The following is a 20,129-nucleotide window of genomic DNA, read 5'->3' on the forward strand; positions in this document are numbered from 1 at the left end:
AATTTCTTTCTCTATCCCATACTGTTGGGTAGCATCATTAAATGCCTTTACGGTCGACTTTGTGAAAGTTGGCCCATCACCAAATAAAGCAACAGCTTGGCAGTTTATGTTGAATCAGTAGCATCCATTTATTTAACTGAAAATATTTTTATATTTTTCATATTTCTTTTCTCATAAAACAAAATCTTTTTTTTTAATTTTAAAATTTTTTATTAATATCGTTATCCTATGTTTGAAATAAAAAATTTTATAAAAATTTAATTTAATTAAATTTTGTTTTACAAAAATTTTATTTAAAATAAAAAATTCAAATTTTTTAAATTAAAAAATTCAAATTTTTTAAATTAAAAAATTCAAATTTTTTAAATTAAAAAATTCAAATTTTTTAAATTAAAAAATTAACATAATATATAAAAAATAAAATCATAAATAATTTTATAAAAATTCATTTAATTTTTTTTTCTTATAAAATAATTCATTATATAAATTTAGTATTTCATTGGTCCTAATTATTTCTCTATTTTATTTTTTATATATATTAAAATAATAATTATTATTATAGTTAAATAATAAATTTTTACTTATAACTTCAAATTATATTCATATTTAAATATAATAAAAATATTAAATTTTATTGAAAAAATAAAATCATTATTAAAAACATTATTATTTAATTTCTAAAAAATTTTTAAATTAATATTAATATATTAGGCTCTGTTTATTTTACAGAAAAATATCTTTTATATATTTTTAATATTTTCAACACTCAAAAAATTAATTAATATTTTTTATTAAAATAAAAAATTAAATTATTTTATGAAAAGTTAGACAATAAAAATAAATTATTTTAAAATATTTTATATAAAGAATATTTTTTTATGTAAAATAATTATTTTTTATAAATAAATAGAGATTAAAAGATAATTTTTATTTTTATTTAAAAAAATAATAAATAATGAGAGATTGTATTGAAATTAAGATAATATTAAATAAGATTATAATAATTAATCTATACACTAATTATATTATAAAAAAAGTGAATAAAATTTTAAAAAATAGATAAAAAATCTGAAAATAAGCTTTTTTTTTAAAAAAAAATTATTGACTGTATTGGTAAATAAATTTACCTCTATTAATATATTTTAATTAATTAATTATCCATTAAAGTACTAAATTAGGTGAAATAGTAATATCATTAATAACATCTGGTGCATTTCAGGTATAACACAATGACGTCACTTAAAAATTTTATAAATGGAACCGATTTGAATTTTCATACCCAATCCTCTATTAAAAATAGAAAAAACTCTCACCGAATTATTAATGTCACTAATTTTTCTTTTACTACATTTTAGATATAACAATGCTGCCACACATGCCACCCCTGTGAAAATTCAGCAAAGCTATAGTAAAAATTTAATATAATTAGTTGATTCAACACTTCATTTAAGTGCTTTTGTTAGATAGCTCTATCATCGCTCGCTAACATAAATTTCTGCAGTCTTGTCATTTTCTCAGGAAAATTTCTGTATGCATAAAAGTTATACTCTAATTAATTTAAAAAAAAAAAGAGTAACCTATAGATTAGGCAAACTTATTTTTATACTATAAAAAATTTATCAAAAACAGTTTTCTCCAATAAGTTAAAAAAAAAAAGAGAATATAATTGATGTGGTTAGCTCAACAGCATAAAGAAATTTCAAAGTTAAAACAAATTATTTTTTATAATTTTAATTAAACCACTAAAACAAAAGCTTTTGTAGCTTTCTGAAAACGAGTTTATTAAATTTTTAAGGGGTGAGGTGTACTTGCCAACTCTCTCTTTAATGATAATTGGATATGAATATAATTGAAATGAAATGAGAAGTGCATGATAGACAAATATAAAAACCAAAATTAATGCATGGCTTTTCATTCTAGGAAATTCTTAAATGATTTGATTTATTACGGTTAATTTTAAAATATAAATATATAAATTCTATTTCCATTTATTTATATTTTATAATTAATTAAATTACAATAAACTGAATTTAAATAATTTTTTTTTATTAAAGAGACTAAAATTAACGTAATAACTCTAAGTTTCAGACGCTTAATTTCCCAACTCCAAAATTTAAGACACTTCATTTCTCTACAATTAAGACAAGTTGTTTAGAGGGCCAGCTTTTGCGTTCAGTTCAACTCTTTCCTTCTGTTTAAAGAAAACATCATCAGCACCAGAAGTTGCTGGATCTGGAAAATATCTATTTTGTCGTCTTTCTAAAATTACATTGAAAATGCAAGCCCACAAATGAGGCTTCAGATATTTGGATTGATAATTTTAGTAAGAAATAGAAAAAATTCACACGTAAGAATGGTGTTTTTGGTTTTAAAGAGCTTAATCTATTTATAGATAAATGTTAGAATTAGTAATTTAAAATTATAAAGTTTCCTTACATGGCTCGATATTCTCTCATTTTCCCCTTCTTAAATTTAACTTCTTTTTTTTTTTTTTTCCTATGGAAAACGATCTGTTTCAATTGACTATCGAAGTGGCTCATCCTGTCAAAAATCATGATAACCGAAAGCAATGATCGTCCTATAATGGAACTGCCGAGGATTCGGCAATCCTCGGATAGTTAATGCATTAAAAGATTTGGTTATTAGTTACAAGTCACACATTTTATTTTTTATGGAAACAAAAGCTCTTAATTCCCGTATGGAATTTTTTCGTAGTTTTTACATTTTGATGGTTGCTTCTCGGTCAATAAACAATGATTGGGAAGAGACATTTCGTTAATGTGGAAGAGTCATGTGTCTGTTTCTGTGAGTGGCTTTTTTTCAAATTTTATTGATTCGGTTGTTTCGCAAGGTAATATCCAATGGAGGTTTACTGGTTATTATGGATTTTCAGAATCGCAACGACGACGTCAGTTTTGGAACCTTATTCGAGCTTTATCTCGTAGAAGCTCTCTTCTGTAGTTTTGTTCGGGAGACTTTAATGATTTATACTTGAGAGATGAGAAAGAATGAGGAGCAATTTTGCCAAATTATCTTATGTAGGGGTTTAAACAGGCACTCGAGGACAGTAATCTTGTTCAAATACCCACTGTTGGCTCTTTCTTCACATGGGAGAAGGGCAGGGAGTCGAATAATCTGGTTAGAGAGAAGCTTGATAGAGCCCTTGCTACTGAAAACTGGGCTCGTAAATTCACTAATATTGTCTGCTCAATTGTTTATGTTCCTAGATCGGATCACAAACCGTTGGTGATTAATACAGCTCCTAAGGATAATAGGGGAGATAGAAGGAGATTTCGATTTGATAATGCATGGTTATGTGATGAGGGTCTGGCTGAGGTTGTTAAAGGCGTTTGGGTTAATTCTATACCATGCAACCTTTTGATGAAATGTGATGATTTAGTTTCTGCTCTTTCGTTGTGGGGGTAGGAGTAGAAATAGATAGTTTTGGCAAAAGAAGAAGACTATACAGAGATTATTGGATAATGGGCACAGTACTGTTTCTCATGCCTCTTTAAAGGAATATTGGAATCGTCTCCTTGAGCAGGAAGAAGCTAGACTTAAACAGAAGGCAAAGTGCTTTTGGCTTAAAAATAGGGACCGAAATACAAAATTTTTTCATGCACAAATTAATGGTAGACAAAGAATGAACCGTATTACTAAATTAAAGGAGTCGTCGGGTACCTGGATTGAGGATGAGCAGGAAATTAAAAATCATATTCTGCATTATTTCCAGTCTATTTTTTATGGTAGTTCTGTGGATTGTAAATGGGTTTTTGAGTTGGTGTGCCCTTGATTAGTGATGCCGATAATGCTGATCTTTGTACTCCCTTTTCGAATGAGGAATTTAGAGCTGCAATTTTTCAGATGCATCCAGACAAGGCACCTGGGCCGGATGGGTTAAATCCTGCATTTTACTAGAGATTTTGGCACTTGATTGGCAATGATGTTTTCGATGGTTGTCGCCTATGGCTTCAATAAGTTTTTTTCCTTCTTCTCTTACTGAAATATTGATTGTTTTGATCCCTAAATTGGATAGCCCTGAAACTGTTAAAAACTTTCATCCAATTGCGTTATGTAATGTGTTATATAAGATTGTGGCTAAAGCTTTGGCGAACAGATTTAAAAGGGTCATTCCTATGATTATCTCTGAGAATCAGTCTGCCTTTATCCCTCATCGGTTGATTACCAATAATGTTATGGTTGCCTTTGAAATAATACACAATATAAAAATTAATAAGGGTAGAAATGATGGTAATTGTGCACTTAAAATTGATATTTCTAAGGCTTATGATATGGTAAAGTGGGAGTTTCTAAAAGGCATGCTGGAACGATTTGGTTTTTCTACTCAATGGATTAGGTGGTTGACTATATGCTTTTCGGAAGTTTCTTACAATATCAATTTTAGTGGTGATTGGATTGGTCCTATTGTGTCTGGTAGAGGTCTTCGACAGGGGGATCCTATTTCTCTGTATCTCTATTTAGTGTGTGCGGAAGGCTTATCGTTACTACTTAAAGATGTTGAATCTAGGGGCTGGTTGCAGGGCTGTAGGGCAGGTGCTAGATGCCCAAAGATCTCACATTTATTTTTTGCAGATGATTCTCTGATATTTTTTAATGCTAGATTGGAGGAAGCAAATAGTATTAAATCTATTCTCAATACCTATGCGGCTACTTCTGGTCAAGTGGTGAACTTTAACAAATCTTGCATTTTCTTCAGTCCCAATGTGGTCTCCTCTATAAGGTCTAATATCAGTAATATCCTATATGTTCATTCACCATTGAGTCATAGTGCCTATCTGAGGTTACCTTCTCTTATTGGGAGGAACAAAAAAGCAATTTTTGATTTTCTGAAAGAAAGAATGTGGAAGAGGATTAATTAATGGAGCAACAGATTCCTATCTAGAGCAGGCAGGGAGGTTCTCATAAAATCTGTATTGTAGGCTATACCTGCATATTGCATGAATATTTTTTTGATTCTCATTATTATTTTGAATGAAATGCATAGAATGGTCAATGGTTTTTGGTGAGGGGATAAAAGAGAAAGGCAGAGAGGTATTAATTGGCTAGCGTGGGAGAAGATGTGTAGTAGAAAGAAGGAGGGAGTACGGGATTTCGGGACTTTAGGAATTTTAATTTGTCTTTACTTGGCAAACAACTGTAGAGATTCTTAACAAATCCTAATACTCTTTGTTATAGAGTGTTTAAAGCAAAGTACTTCCCAAATTGTGATTTATTTTCCGCCAATGTAAGTAATGGTGCTAGTTTTGTTTGAAAAAGTGTGATAGCATCAAAGAAGTTGATTTGAAGGGGTACAAGGTGGAGGCTGGGTAATGGAGAGAAGATTTTAGTGGCTTCAGCTCACTGAATTCCTAAGGAGGATACCTTTTTTGCGGATGATGGCCCCGATTTTATTGAACCACATTTGCGTGTTTATGATCTTTTTGAAGTAATGGGAGGGTTTGAAATATTACTCTTTTAATGGAACTTTTTTCTTCAAGAGATATCAGGGCTATTTTTAGTATTCCTATTAGTATTACCAATAAGGAAGTTTCCTTCTTATGACACTTTGATAAAAGAGGTGTGTATACGTTAAAGTCAGCATACTTTGTATGTATGGACTTGCTAGGAAAATCATCTTTTAATGTGGGGGTGAGTTGTAGACTAGTTTGTGGAATGTTTTGGTCCCTTCAAAAGTGAAGGATTTCTGTTGGAGAGCTTATAGAAATGTATTGCCTACAAATAATAACTTAAGGCAGAAGGGTGTGGATGTGGATGCTAGATGTCCTTGGTGTCATGAAGTTGAAAATGTCAATCATATTTTGTTTTATTGTCCTGTGTCCAAAGAAGTTTGGAGGTTAGGGGGAGTGAGAGATTTGCAGCCTAATGATAATTTTTTTAATTTTTATTGCAGATTTTGAAGTCCCAAGACAAGGCTCGAAAAACTTTTATAATGGTCTGTGCATGGAGATTATAGTTAGCAGGGAACTCATTATTATGGAACCAGGTGCAAAATTTAGCAACTCACCTTGTGGAAGACATCATGCATCATATTTTGGATTGGAAAGCTGCTCAACGTGCTGGTGCTTTGCATGAAAATACCACTGCTACTTTATATAAAGGCAAAAACTTGTTTTATTCCTCTAACACTGCTCGTGATCCTGAAGCCATTCCTCTCCCAATTCGTGTGTCATCTTCAAGCATGGACAATTTCAATTGGTTTTGTTAAGTTGATGGGATTTTATTTCAAGCTTAAGATTTTATTGGCTACAGTTTTGTTATGAAAAACTCTGAGGGTATATTTCAACGTGGTGTTTTTAGTTTCTCAGAAGGTAATGGTGCGCCGGTAATTGTTGAAACTTTAGCTCTCCGTCACTATTTGCTCTTTGCGACGGAATTTTTACCTTTTAATGGCTGCATGCTTATGGACTGTTTGCAGATAATTCAAGCTATTCAGTCTACACATTTAGACATTTCTGAACTGCGTTTGATTTTGAATGATTGTAAATCTTTATTAGACTCTAGAACTGATATTTCTATTAAATGAGTTTATCGTCATGCCACTCTAACTGCTCATATTTTGACTAAAAATTCTATTAGACATTATCGTCTCTCTATTTGATGAAATTTTATTAATATAATAAGTAGTTTTACTTTTTTAGAAAAAATGCTATCACTTCACATAGAAATTTTATACGTGAGTGAATTTTATATATAGAAAACATTTTTTAGATATTTTAATTATTTATTATTTAATTTTGATGCTAAAAAAGAAAAACGTTTTCAATGTTTTTTTTGAAGTTTTCAATTGTTTAGGATATACGAAAAATGTGTTTTTTAATTAATAATATAAAACATATTTTTTCTAATTATATTATTGAATATAAAATAATTCTAATATAAGCTCAATGCAAATTTTTATTAAATTAAATATTTATAGTAAATATAATAATCACTAAACCTTATAAGTTAGTATTCTAAAAAATTATACACGCCTGTCACTATATTGATTTGATTACGCGAGTTGGCAATATTTGATTTAAATCGAAAAAATCGATTAAATTGAATTAATTTATAAATTCAGTTTGGTTTTTATTTATTTCGGCTTGATTTAATTTTAATAAAAAATATTTAAAAAAATCAAATCAAACCGATTAGTAATAATAATATATTATTTTTAATAATATAGAGATTAAATTATATTAATATTAAAATATTTTAATTAAATTTTAAAATACTAAAAATAAATTGTAAAAATAAAAATTTATTAAAAATTCAAATCGATCAAATTGAATCAAATCAAATTAAATCAGACCGATTCAATTCGATTTGATTCGATTTAATTTCTAACCAAAATCAATTCCGTTTGATTTTTATAAATACTAAAATTTTAATTTTCAATTTATTCGGTTCGATTCAATTTTAAACTGAACCGACTGAATGCTCACCTAGGTCGACTCTCCATGACAACAAGTCTATGTATTTGTAAATTGTTTAGCATTCAACGAACTGATAGAAATTTATAAAACAAAAATTTAAAATTAGTAAAAAAATATATATATTTGATTGAAAAATATTTTTATAAAAAATTAGCAGTTTAATCAATATCAATCTAGCTAGCTTAAAATGCTCCACCAAGTAATCTTGAACGCTAAGATGTTATTCAATCAGAGGTTGCGTTTCTTAGGACATGTTTAGATTTAGATTAAGCAGATGTTTATGACGAGAAATTAATTGAATGGCTCCTACAACCATTTAAGCGAGGCGGAGATCATGAGATCCAAAGCCTCCTCCATGGTGGAAGTTAGTCGGCGGATGGCCGTGGTGCAGGCGGAAAGCATAGAGGTTAGATGCCCCATTAGCAAGTGCAATTGCAGACTCATAATCTCCTTCATTCTCCACTAACCCATATTGTGGATCCTCATATTTTGCCTCCTTAAATTTCAAACAGAAAATTAATTAATGTTATAAACCTACCTTTTTATTTCACAATTAATTACAGATATTAAATAAATAATAATAAAAAAAAACGTAGATTCTTACATATTCTAGCAGGAGGTCTCCATGTCTTTCCTCCAAATTTTTTACCTTCTTCTTGCAGGTTTCTGTCTGTGTTTTGATCACATGGTACTGGAAATGCTCAATAGTCAGTAAAATTACAGATAATAAAAATATGTAAACCCAATTTAAATAAGTATTTATTTATTTTTAATAATTTGAGCTCAATTAAAAGAATATGTGTGTGCTTCTACTACTGAGCTTTTAAATTGAAGATATGCATCTCTTTAATTTCTTGATTTGATCTTTTAATTTAGTGATTTGAAATAATTAAAGTAATCAATCAGCCGTCTGAGAAAAAAAAAACAGTAAAAAACAAGTAAAATGCTGCATAATTAAAAAAAAAATATTATTATTAACAATTAAAAATGCAAATTTATATTAACAATTTATATTGTTCAAACAATCTCTCTCTATATATAAAATTTATTTTTAGAGTGCATAATTATACAGAGGTAACTAAATATTTTTAATTTTTTCATTTAAAATATATTTTTTAACTTGTAAATCAACTTAAAAATAATGAGTTAATAAAATTATTTAAAGATATCATTTAAGCAATTTAATAAAGTCTCTGATAATTTCATTTCATAAAATTTTGTGTAGTTGAATTAAATTAAATAGAATCTATTTTATATTTGGTTTGATGTTGCGATTCATTCCTGATCTTCAAAATTATCAAGAGTAAAATTAAATAATAATATTCTACTCTTTCAAAAAGTCTCATGCATAAAAATTCATTTATAGCAACTACCAAATATATAACCTTATTAATAATTTATTAACAAATATAAAATAAAATCAGATTTATATAATGTATTAATTATAAATGCATTAAGTTTAAATATTATGAAGTTAGAATAAAAATAGAATGTATTATATAATTGTCTATACATATATACAAATATTAAATAATAGCAACTCAATTTGTGCTCTCCATTTATTTTGATTAATCCAAAGAAATTGTTAATGTAAATTTTTTGAAATTCATTTAAAACTTTGTTAAATTTGATATGAAATTATTTTAGTTATAACTTATTGTAGAATCGACTTTTATTCAAAAAATTTATATTTTTTTTAAGATGAAATTGAATTAAATAAATTTCAAGTATTTAAATGGTTTTAAAAAATACGAATTTTTTGTTAAAAAAAATAGAAATATAAAAGCACTTCACTATCAGAGGCTTATTGAATATAACTGACATAATGTTTGTGGTAATCTGTAATTTTAACCAAAAACTCTAATTTTGTATCAGAGATCTCAAATATTGAAATTGGGTGCAATTTATAGATAAAACTCAAAATTTAGAAAAATTTTAAATTTTGTTCGTTAATTTTTTTTTTTTTTTTGTTGACAATGCTGATAGCATTTTACAAAATACCACAAGTGAAGTTTTTCATGTTGATAGATATACCAGAACATGGAGATCCAATTAAAAACAGAGAAAATCTAACCTTCCTGTCACGTATTAGCTCCAATGCAGAATCCATCCTTTGCTCAAGAACGAACAGCTCATCCATGCTCAGATCATCTAAATCCTCACCCATCCTCTGCCTGCTAGGCAACAATTTTTTTTTGAAAAAAAAAAAATCTAAGAAAAACAAAAAGAAGCAAAGATCTTGATTTTTTTTTTTGTTTGAAGTTGATTACCTGATGTCTCTTCTCAGCTTATTGTTGATCTCTCTCAGCTTTCTTAGGTGCTCTTGCATTCTCTGCAAATTTTCCTCATCATTAAGCACATAATCCATATTCAGCAGCTTTATAAAGCTCGTAGTTCAAGCAATAAAAGAGAGATTCAACCTCATAATGCGTCTTCCACAGATCTATCCCTAACGTCTCCTGATATTGATCAAACACCTTCTTCGTCCTGCAGGTTATCAACAAACAAAACCCACCAACCCCATTAGTATTTAAATTTCAAACCTTACGTTCTCAAGCACAGCAACACACACACAGAAGAAAAAGAAAGAAACTTTATCTGTTTACGTACGTTGTGGTGGGGCTAATGAACTCATGGAATTTTCCAGTGTTAGAGAACATGATAAGAGAAACCTTAGCATCACAAAGAACAGTGAGTTCTTGTGCTTTCTTGAAAATACCATTTCTTCGCTTGGAGTAGGTGACCTGCCTGTTAGTAGCGTTCTCAATCCTCTTGATCTCGATCTTTCCACGACCCATGTTTTCTTTCTTCCCAGCGATACGAAACTCCAGTTACCCACGGTGAGATCTGATCGGAGACGAGGGCTGAAGTGCATAGACCTTGTTGAAGGGGAAAGAGAATGGAAGATGGAAAGAAAATGAAGAAGAAAAAGTGAGGTTTCTATATCGGTAGAGGTAGAGGAAAAGTGGATTGTTTTGTAACTAAGAGTGGTTGCTATATTTGTGAGATGAGAGTTTAAAGATGGGCTAACGAATGGTGGTAACGTGTCATGTTGGGAAGTGCACTGAACACGACGGGACATAAGTACAAATTTTTATTGTGTTTTTGATAGATAAGGCCTTCCTTAAACCTGTCTTTAGTGTGTTTTTGTTGCGGATTTAACCTTAATTTGAGCAAAACATCGCATATGTGATTAAGGGGGGAAAAAAGAGAAAAGAATCCAACTAGTGAAAAGCTTGAAATGACATTTGTATTATTATTACTATTTTATGTATCTTTCTTTTGGATGTGTTCTATTCTTAATGAAGAGCTAAAGATATAGTATAAACTTTACTACATGCATGGAAATATCATTATGTGCGAGAAGTCTTAAGCTTTTTCCCGCATTAATGAAGTGAAGTTCACCATAAATATTCACACTAAGTCTTTATATAAATTGGAAATTTTCTTAAAAGAATGTAGCTGATGGTACTTACAAACCATGCAGTGTCCTTAGAAAATCTCTAAATTTCATGGAAGAAAAATAACATGATAAAATAGAAAAAATGTTGAGTATAATGCTAATTAAGTCAAATCAGACAGAAAAAAAAATCCAAGGTAATAAAAGCTTAATTAATCATTTTTATGTTCGTTGAAAATAATATATAATATTGTCCGTTATCGTAATTGACTCTTGCTGTCGATGGTAATGTCAATAGTAATGAAACTGTTTATATACATCAACTCTTAATCTCATAAAAAATTCAATAATGAGGTTGAGAATTCATGATTTTAGCAATTTACAAAGCATTGTTCACTATAAGTTATAAACAAGTAATTACATTGTATCACCATGATTTTATATAGAAAATTATACATATACATGAAATTATAAATAAATAACCGTTGAACACATAAATATATATACTCTAAAAATTAATTTTTCTAAATCTCACTGTATATACGAGCTAAAATTTTATTTGGTTCAAATAAATTATATTCTAGACGGTTCACTTTTTAGTAATCAACTTAACTTAAATATGTTAAAAAAATAAATTATTTCCCCTACACTAAAAAAAAACTTTCACTACCTAAAAAATTAAGAAAATACATCAATTAAATAGACAGAATTTTAATATTTTTTAAAAAAATTCAAAATTTTTTAATTGAATTACTCCAAATAAAACTAAATATATCAATGAAAAAATAGCTGACAACAAAAGGAGAAATTTATTTTCTCAAATTTTGCAATCATATTTGTATTATTAAAGGTTTAATCGCCCAAACATTTTGAACTTTTTTCAAATTTGGAATTTACCCTATTTTTTGTGATCAATTTTGATCTCTTCTTTAGTTATCATATGGGTGAAAGAAGCTGTTTAATTACACACGCCCAGCGTACACACGCCCAGCGTGCACACATAAAAAATAAAAAGAGTATCCCAGTACATCACTATCAAATGTAAAACTACACCTATTGGCCGAAGGTGGAACGCACAAAACAAGGCTTTATCATCACTCATCAACATCAACGTCAACATCTACATCTAGTGGAGACTTTTTTTAGGCAAGCAATTTACCAATACAAGACTTGCCAATAGTCCATGGTCGATAGATAGCTAGACAAGCATTATAGCAAGCCACAGCTTTTGCTTTGCATGTTGGTGCAAGTAATTAGTTGCTTGTCAATCATCTTCAGATATCTCACACTATTCAAGATATCATCTCTCAAGTTGGAGATGATAGCAAACTGAAATTTTGTGGTTACGGAGATCCGATCAAATCTTTTAAACAGTACATGTGAGGAGTTTTGAGTTTTATGTATTGAACTGTGCATGCCAACATTTTGCCATCAGCTTTCAGTTTTTCCAGTACTGTCTCTGCCGTAGATACCATCAAATCAAGCTCAAAATTTTTCTCCTTATGCTAAATTATCTTTAACAAAAATAAAAAATTATGTCCAATCATGAATACAAGCTATTCTAAGTACCGCGAGACCTGCAATCAAAAGCTTATCTTATTCTTTAAACTTAAAATGAAAACTACTATTAATTAAAATAAGAAAAACAATGAGTTGCGAGATGAGAGTTTGCAAATCCATTGTTGGTCTCCAACTCCTCTTTCCTTCCTATATCAAAGTTTCCTCCCCACCAAACACTATTACTGTTGCTCTTCAAAGTAAATAAAAAAGTACATGCAGAAGAAGCCATGTCAGGATAGATGAATTCACATATTTAAGTTCATCTTCTATGATTTAGGAAAGGTCCATTTTTATGGAAGGAGCATTATTTCTACCGCACTGAAAGCATATAATAATCTCCCAAATTCCACAGCTTCTATTGTCCTTGCCTTCAGAGCGCTCCAATTTACATTCATTTTCAGGGTCTTCAACATTTGCCTAGCAAGTGAACATGTAAAAATTTCCAGGAAAAGGTGTTGCACACTAAACAGCTTGAAGAACATCTATCGAGCCTAAGACGAAGCAGAGCAAAGGTATTACACAACTTGAAAGAAAAAAAATTTTAACCAGGGACCAAGTTGCATGGTACTAACTTGACTGTATACAACAATTCAATCATCTCCAAACCACCACTCTCCCTGCAATGTCTCGCACTTGTTCAATAATTCACCCCTGCAGGCATTTGGTGATCAGATCAGATGAAACTGCTGAAAATTTGTTTCTTGAAATATTTTCTAAAATGGTTAGTGAACTTTATTGGCACTTCGAATCTGATTTCAAAATAGGGGTGTTGCCCAACTGGCCTGGTTTTACCCGCAATTAGATGTGACAGTTCCACAATTAAGACAAGAGCAAGTGGAAGAATAACAAACTAATTGAACATATATATAAACATTTCATAAAAGGGATGTTTCCCAACTGGCCTGGTTTTGCCTGCAAGTAGATATAACAGTTCCACAATTAAGAAAATAGCAAGTAGAAGAATAACAAAATAAATGAAAATTTATAAACAGACCGCTGAAGTTTCGCTAAAATCTGCACTAGTTTCCAGGTTGATAATGAAATTTCAAGTTGTTAAAATTAATTTATTCTACATCAGTTGCATCTACAATTGAGTCACTGCCGTTCAAAATTGCAAAATTTCTAACAGGAGTAGATGGAAAATTATCCTGGGGCCTGTTGGCAGCAAGTCAATATGCATCTAACTACAACCGTCTCCTCTTCTTCTTTTTCTTCTTCCTTTTTGCCTCACTACCTCTGGAATTCTGAAACTACTTTTGTTACTATCTGTTCTCCATTTGAGTCACTATATATATATATATTTGAAAAGCTCATCAATTGAGCATTTCTCAGAACCCCAAACAGCAAAGTTTAAAATCTAAAAGTCCATTTGACTATCTAAGAAATTGCAAAATTGAATAAATCATCAGAGAGCGAGAGAGAAATTGATAATGTATATATATTCAGGTAATATCAAAATTGTAGAGTCCAAGGTTTCATCCATTTCAATTCACTGCTTGTGATCCAAAATTTGTTCAATTGCATAAGCGGCCATAGTAAGGTAGCAAGTAATTTGTACCTTTCCCTCAATACTTGTCATTTTTTATGTTGCCATGGATAATGAAACTCAGGACTTCATGTGAATAAATGATCAGTAGATGATTCTTCCAATGCTTCCCTGTCCATGGGTTCAGTTCTTTTGTTTTTGGCAGCTTGGATCTGATCTGCAAGTGAGACTTCTTTTTGAACTTTTCCTTTCTTCATAAGTTCCACATCCAATTTCTTCCAAGCTGGACTATGAGAAACTGATAGCTCCCCTTGGGTAATCACCTGACTATTTATGGATTTCTTTTTGCGAATCTATATAAAAGACGATTTAAGGCATTGTCACAACAAAACAACATTGGAAAAGGACCTAAGAAGGAAATTTATATAAAACCAGCTAGATGTTGCGAATTTATTAAGCACAGCTTTGTCATGCATGAAATGCTTCATTCATGTCAAATGCACCAACCAAGAATTAGCAATTGGATCATTGCTTTCACCAGGAAACAACAGAGGGTTAAGACAAGGAATTAACAGGGCACTAATGATGATAGTTTGATTTATTAAAAATCTGACAAGAACTAGCTCCAAGATAAGAATCCATCTTCTCAGACTTCCACCATTAATTATTCTAAACCAAGCAATTGCAGACAGATAAAAGAGAATATTAAGAAGCAAATTGCCTGATTGGCTTAAGAAAAGAAGAAGTTCAAAAGTCTTTGACTTCTTTTCTTCACTCCAACAGATTAAATTTTGTTCTTTCTTTTTTTTCTATAATACAACGAAGACAACCTTATGCTAGTTAAATCCATACTTACACTAATAGAGTATGCTATTGCAAAAAGGACCTTGAAACATCTCCTCTAAATTGAACAAAACGCTAACTTCTAGATGTGATTTTGTCAACAGTTATTAAAAATCAATACTCATTTCCAATCATTTACACACTTAAATCAGTGACCCACGGTATTTGTAAAACTGATGGGGTTTATATTTGTGTTACTCTTTAAGTTACCTTTGTTAATCTCTGTTTAAGTGTCAACTCCTGGACAAATGACAGCTTACGTGCTTTTTTCTTTGATCTTCTGGAAGCCTTTTTCTTTGCTTCTCTTGCTTTTGCTTTCTCTTCTCGCTCTTTTCTCTTCTGAGCAAACTTTGCTATCTTTTCTGCTTTTGCCTGTGCTGCTCTCTCAGCTGTTATCTTTGCAAGCTCCTTTGCCTTTTCCTTGTCTTTGGCACGCTGAAGCTGTTTTAGGGTTACTTCTTCTTTTATCTTGTCATAGCTATCCCAATCTAGCTCTTGTTGGTCAATCCCTCCTTTCCGAGCTGCTTCTGCTATGCTTTTACTCCATGACAGGAAGAACTTCTCTCTTAGCCTTTTCCATTTCAAACGCTTGGCCCAAATCCGTCTAAGTGAAGAACCTATTTTTAATTTGATCTCATCACTGCAATAGTGTTTTGAATTGCAATTTTCAGAGTCAAAAATAAATTGGGACACATTAGTATGACTGTCGCAACTCAAATATTCAGGCTGAAGATCTAAAACTTATAGCTAAGATGGCTCATATTAAACATTTATCCTCTATTGACCCGAGAAAATGTTTGCTTAATAATAATAAGAGTAGGTTATGTGAAATTATTTGCTGATTATCATTATCTGTTGGAGTTAATTCCAAACAAGCCAATGTATTGTAACCAACTCCCAACTGAATGAATCTTGCATGAAAAATAGAAATAATTTTCTGATATTCATGTCATGGTCTATATCCTTGTATCTTCCTAGCACATGTTGATATAATGTGCCTAGCTGCTTATATACTTGAAATATAATTATTTTATGCTTGGTGGTAAAACTATTGCATGAATGATCCCATTATCCCAACTATGATTATAGGTTTGAAATTTGAATGCTCAACAAACAATGCTGTGTGTTTCATAATACTATTTGACATAACTTTGAAGATAGTGACAAGGTCATCTAAAGATTACCTATGGGAATGAGGATGCTCAGACATTTTCTTTCTAACCTGCAATTGAAAGTGTCCAGTAAGGAAATTAAGAAGATATTGGAGGAAGTATAAAAAGAGTAGAGATATCTAAAGACAGTGTTTATGAATCCATAGCAAGTAAAGATTAATTAAAGCAGGAAAATGACATGAAAGGTTTGTATTTTCTCTAATAAGTAATAAAAACTAATACATATGGGATGAAATTTTCACTTATTATTTCAAAAGCTGGCATAACAGTGACCATGTTACATCAATGAATATGTTAAATTTGGAAAAAGATATGCAGTTATGCCAGACGGTAGAATTCATCATCATTCTAAACATGCCTATGTAGAACCTACACTAAGTCAAAACTAACTATTTCTTACATGACTTCACCTGGGGATCTCTCAAGGCCCCTATTGTTCTCTGCTTGATAAGTGCACGTGTCTCTACAAAATATTGAAAACCATAACCATATAATGCACAATATAGAATTTACAAACAGAAGTAACTTACTGTATAACAAACACAAGTGATTAATTAATTTACATTCAAAAGGGAGTTACCTGCAGTATGTTTTCTGCCTCTGTTCCAAGGTACCTTCCCCTTATTACCATGTGTTCTCTTTCTGCTTTTTTGCCTCTCCTTATTGCCACTGGGATTTTTGGAACAGTCAGGGTAATTGTCAAGCAGAACCTCCTCATTCAAAGTTTCAATCTCAGCTGAATCCTGACTAAGTTTAAAATGGAAATAATTTGATGCCTCTTCAACATTAACTCTGATTTCCAATGCTCCAGGATGGTGAGCTCTTGATAAGGAATTGAAAGAATCAAATGAGGGACATACTCTCTTCATAACTGATGTTTGACAATTTGACCGAACAATATTTGCTTCGAAGTTTGTGTACTCCACCACATAACCCAAAGTCGGCAATAAAACAGGGTTTGGTACATGGTAGCTGGATGGATAAATAGACAATCTCCTGATAGATGGTGACAGAAACTTCACACTTTTAACATAAAGATCCAGATTTTATAATCATAATTGGAATAACTATTTTTAAAATGTGTATTGCAAGAATCCATATTTGTTATCCTTATTGCACGCTTATGTAAACATTTATTTTGGCGCTTTAACTCACCAGAATGCCAATCGAGTGAAGTCCTTCAAACAATCTTGTAAGAGAACTGAACAAACTGGATAGACCATCATCTGAACTGTTCTTTGAATACAGATGATACTAATAAATCAACACTTTTCTGTACCTGAGAAGGTGATGAAATTATATAAACACTAAGAAAAATAAAGTCGAAAGAAAATACAACTACCTGCTCCCATTTCTCAAAGACTTCATTACAACATAAGGAATCAAGGTTCACTTAAACCTGCAAGTAAGCTGAGCAGCTTGCTAGCCACTTAGAGCTTAGCTCAATAACAGTTTGCTAACGTTGTTTATTAAGGCTAATAAGCCGAAATGAAGTTGTTTGTTTTAGCTTATTTGTAAATGCCCACTTGAACTTGTTCAGTATGTTAATGATCCAAGCTCAATTGTATTTCTAACAGTCTTATAGAGGAGCAATTTAAGCTAGTTGGTAATCCTTGTTTAATCTTACCAGCTCATTTATAGATTGATTCTGGATTGTCAATAAGCCCTTTTATAGCCATTGGAAGCTAGTACATTGTAAATATACAGATACAGAAGTCATACACTTAGCAAAACCTATCTTTTCATTTTTTGAATTTTGTTTTATAAATTTCTTTATAGAAATTAATAGATAAATTTACAAATTACTTACACTACAGATGATTAACTTGCTTTTCTTTTTTACTTCCAATTAAAATAACACATTATTTTGAATTAAACTAGTATTATTTATAATATGGTTTCTAAAATTACACGTCATTAGGAAAAAATAACTAACGGACTGCTTTATAAGCGAATGTCTGCTAAAATTGTTCAGTTTGTAGAAATTTCTGCATTAATTTTCTACTATTTTGAAGTAATTCTGAATTTGACTAGCTTAATCAAATGAAAAAGCTCAAGCTCGACCTCAATTCAAGCAAGGTGAAGATAAACCAATCAGAATCGCGTTCGAACTCGAAAAAATTTAAATAAGCAATAAGCAGCATTTAAGCTACAATACTCCAGCACTAGCTGAGTGTGTTAGACACTGCACTAAGAGAAAATAGGAATAGAGAGAAGTGAGGGAAGGGTTAACCTCTGCAATGGAGAGTATTGAAGGAAATAAAGGACGTCGGTGTAGAGGCTTCTTCGCCGGTGAGGTGGTAACGCAGCTGTAGTTCAACGGCCGGAAGCGGAGAACAGCGGAGGGAGAAATTAAACGGTACCGGGCCCTAGGAAGATAAGATAAAGACGTAGAAAGAGACTGAGAGTCCGTTAAGCAGAGGCTTGAGAGGGCGGAGAGTAACGGGTGACTACTAAACTTTAGAAATAAAACGTTGCCGTACTGTATGAGAAAATAATTCAAAAAAATTTACCTTTAATCTCTATATGTTATAAATGAATTTATTAATTATCGCTTGATTTTAAAAAAAATTAAAATATTTTTAAAATTTTATTAATAAATCATTCAGTTAATTTTAAATATATTAAATATTTTATTATTTAATTCTTATAATTTAAAAAAAATTATTAAATGATTTTTTATATTTATAAAAAATCCATTAATTAATATTTTTATAATATGAAAATTAAATAATAAATTTTTCATAATTTAATATTAAAATAATTTTGAAAAAACACAGTTGAGGTCAATTTCGATCCTGTTGTTTAGATATCTAGTTTAAATTAAATAAATGTAAATATCCTAATACAAATTTTACATGGTTTTATGTCATAGTTTTCTTATTTAATTTTTTTATTTAACAATTTATATATATTTATATATATATATATATATATATATATATTCTAAACTGTAAAATTTTATTACTCACTATGCAAATAATTAACACTCTATTTGGAACGATATTTTTAAAGATAATAAAAAAATTAAAATTTAAAAATATTGAACTTGTATTTAAGAGAGTAAATATTTTTAAAGTTAAATTTCTTGAAATTCTTAAAAATCTTTCATTTTAACCCATTAAATTGGCGGATTTAAAAATATTTTTTCTTAAAAATTTTTTAAATATTTTATTTTTATTTTTAAATAATAAAAAATTATTAAAATTTAAAAACTATAAAAATTTTACCTTATAAAATTATATATTAAAATACTTTACTTTATCTCCACTCAAATAAAATGTAAAAAGATGAAATGTATGGTCATAAAGATAACTTCAATCGTACTAAGCAATAGGTTCAAAATATCAAATCCAAAACTCGTGGGGCCAAACTATAATACTATGTTTAGGTATGTGAAAAGTAATTAAGTAAAATAATGAGATTTTTTTTTTTTGTTTGGAAGTGTAGAGAAAATAAAGAAGGAAATGAAAATAAAAAAGAAATGTACTTTTTATTCAAATTACGTATATATCTCAAAATAAATAATAAAGGTGCAATAGTAAATTTTATAACGATTAATTATTTTCCTTCCACTTTATCACTTTTCAAATAAAGAAAAATAAATATTTTCCTCCTTTTTTTTTTTTCCTCCTTCCTAAAATTTTTGCAAATAGGTGTAAAGCGAAATGGTGAAGCAGAAGCCTTTAGATGAATCACGTTGAATTATAGCCAACCACCAGAAACATTCTGATGATAGATTGCAACCTCCTATATCAAATCCATGCATGATTGAGCCTAGCAAGCTTAAATCCACTCCAGAAACAAAGAGCCCTAATATCCAATGGGCTAGGGAGAAAGCAGCCTCTGATTTCTTTTAGTCTAGCATGCTAAACCGACCACTAAAAACTCCAAAAAGATAAACATAATTACAAAATCAAATATTAAATCGACTAATTAGAGATTATGAATCAGAATGTAAATGAATAATATATCTGTAAAAATTCACATATTCAAACCTAAATCTAAATCTTAATTAATATAATAAATATTTAAATCAATTTCAAATTCAATTATAGTTTACTCTAAAATATTAAAATTCATCTCAAACTTATTATTATTATTATTATGAAATTAATTAATAATTTATATAAAATATATTTATATTAATAATTTTTATTGAAAAAATAATATTTTTAAAAAATATTTAAATTCTAATTTTGAAGAAAACATATAAAATTATAAAATATATT

General features: G+C 29.8%; 2 protein-coding genes across 7 annotated transcripts; both read right to left on the minus strand.

Moving 5' to 3' along the window:
* Positions 1-7,637: 7,637 nt before the first annotated feature.
* On the minus strand, positions 7,638-10,406 carry LOC110610028 (agamous-like MADS-box protein TM6). Its single transcript, XM_021749897.2, has 6 exons — positions 10,047-10,406; positions 9,857-9,923; positions 9,707-9,768; positions 9,511-9,610; positions 8,041-8,127; positions 7,638-7,932 (listed from the first exon to the last, which is right to left on the minus strand). The coding sequence occupies exons 1-6, from the start codon at positions 10,232-10,234 to the stop codon at positions 7,753-7,755; spliced, it is 684 nt and encodes a 227-aa protein (XP_021605589.1). The 5' UTR covers positions 10,235-10,406; the 3' UTR covers positions 7,638-7,752.
* A 2,006-nt stretch (positions 10,407-12,412) lies between these two features.
* Positions 12,413-18,339, minus strand: LOC110605190 (stress response protein nst1). 6 transcript variants are annotated; one of them, XM_021743611.2, is made up of 9 exons: positions 18,131-18,339; positions 17,053-17,176; positions 16,758-16,893; positions 16,478-16,640; positions 16,308-16,360; positions 15,910-15,947; positions 14,936-15,365; positions 13,955-14,235; positions 12,413-13,188 (listed from the first exon to the last, which is right to left on the minus strand). In XM_021743611.2, exons 2-8 carry the CDS (start codon positions 17,121-17,123, stop codon positions 14,011-14,013), a joined length of 1,116 nt encoding a protein of 371 aa, XP_021599303.1. In that variant the 5' UTR covers positions 17,124-17,176; positions 18,131-18,339; the 3' UTR covers positions 12,413-13,188; positions 13,955-14,010. The 6 variants fall into 6 exon arrangements, with proteins under 6 accessions (XP_021599303.1, XP_043810400.1, XP_021599271.1 ...); XM_043954465.1 differs by having other exon boundaries at positions 12,413-12,887; positions 12,969-13,047; positions 16,478-16,893; XM_021743579.2 differs by having other exon boundaries at positions 12,413-12,887; positions 12,969-13,188; positions 16,478-16,893.
* Between the last annotated feature and the right edge of the window lie 1,790 nt (positions 18,340-20,129).

This window comes from Manihot esculenta, chromosome 2 (genome assembly GCF_001659605.2).
Source record: "Manihot esculenta cultivar AM560-2 chromosome 2, M.esculenta_v8, whole genome shotgun sequence".
In the NCBI taxonomy this organism is placed as follows: Eukaryota; Viridiplantae; Streptophyta; class Magnoliopsida; order Malpighiales; family Euphorbiaceae; genus Manihot; species Manihot esculenta.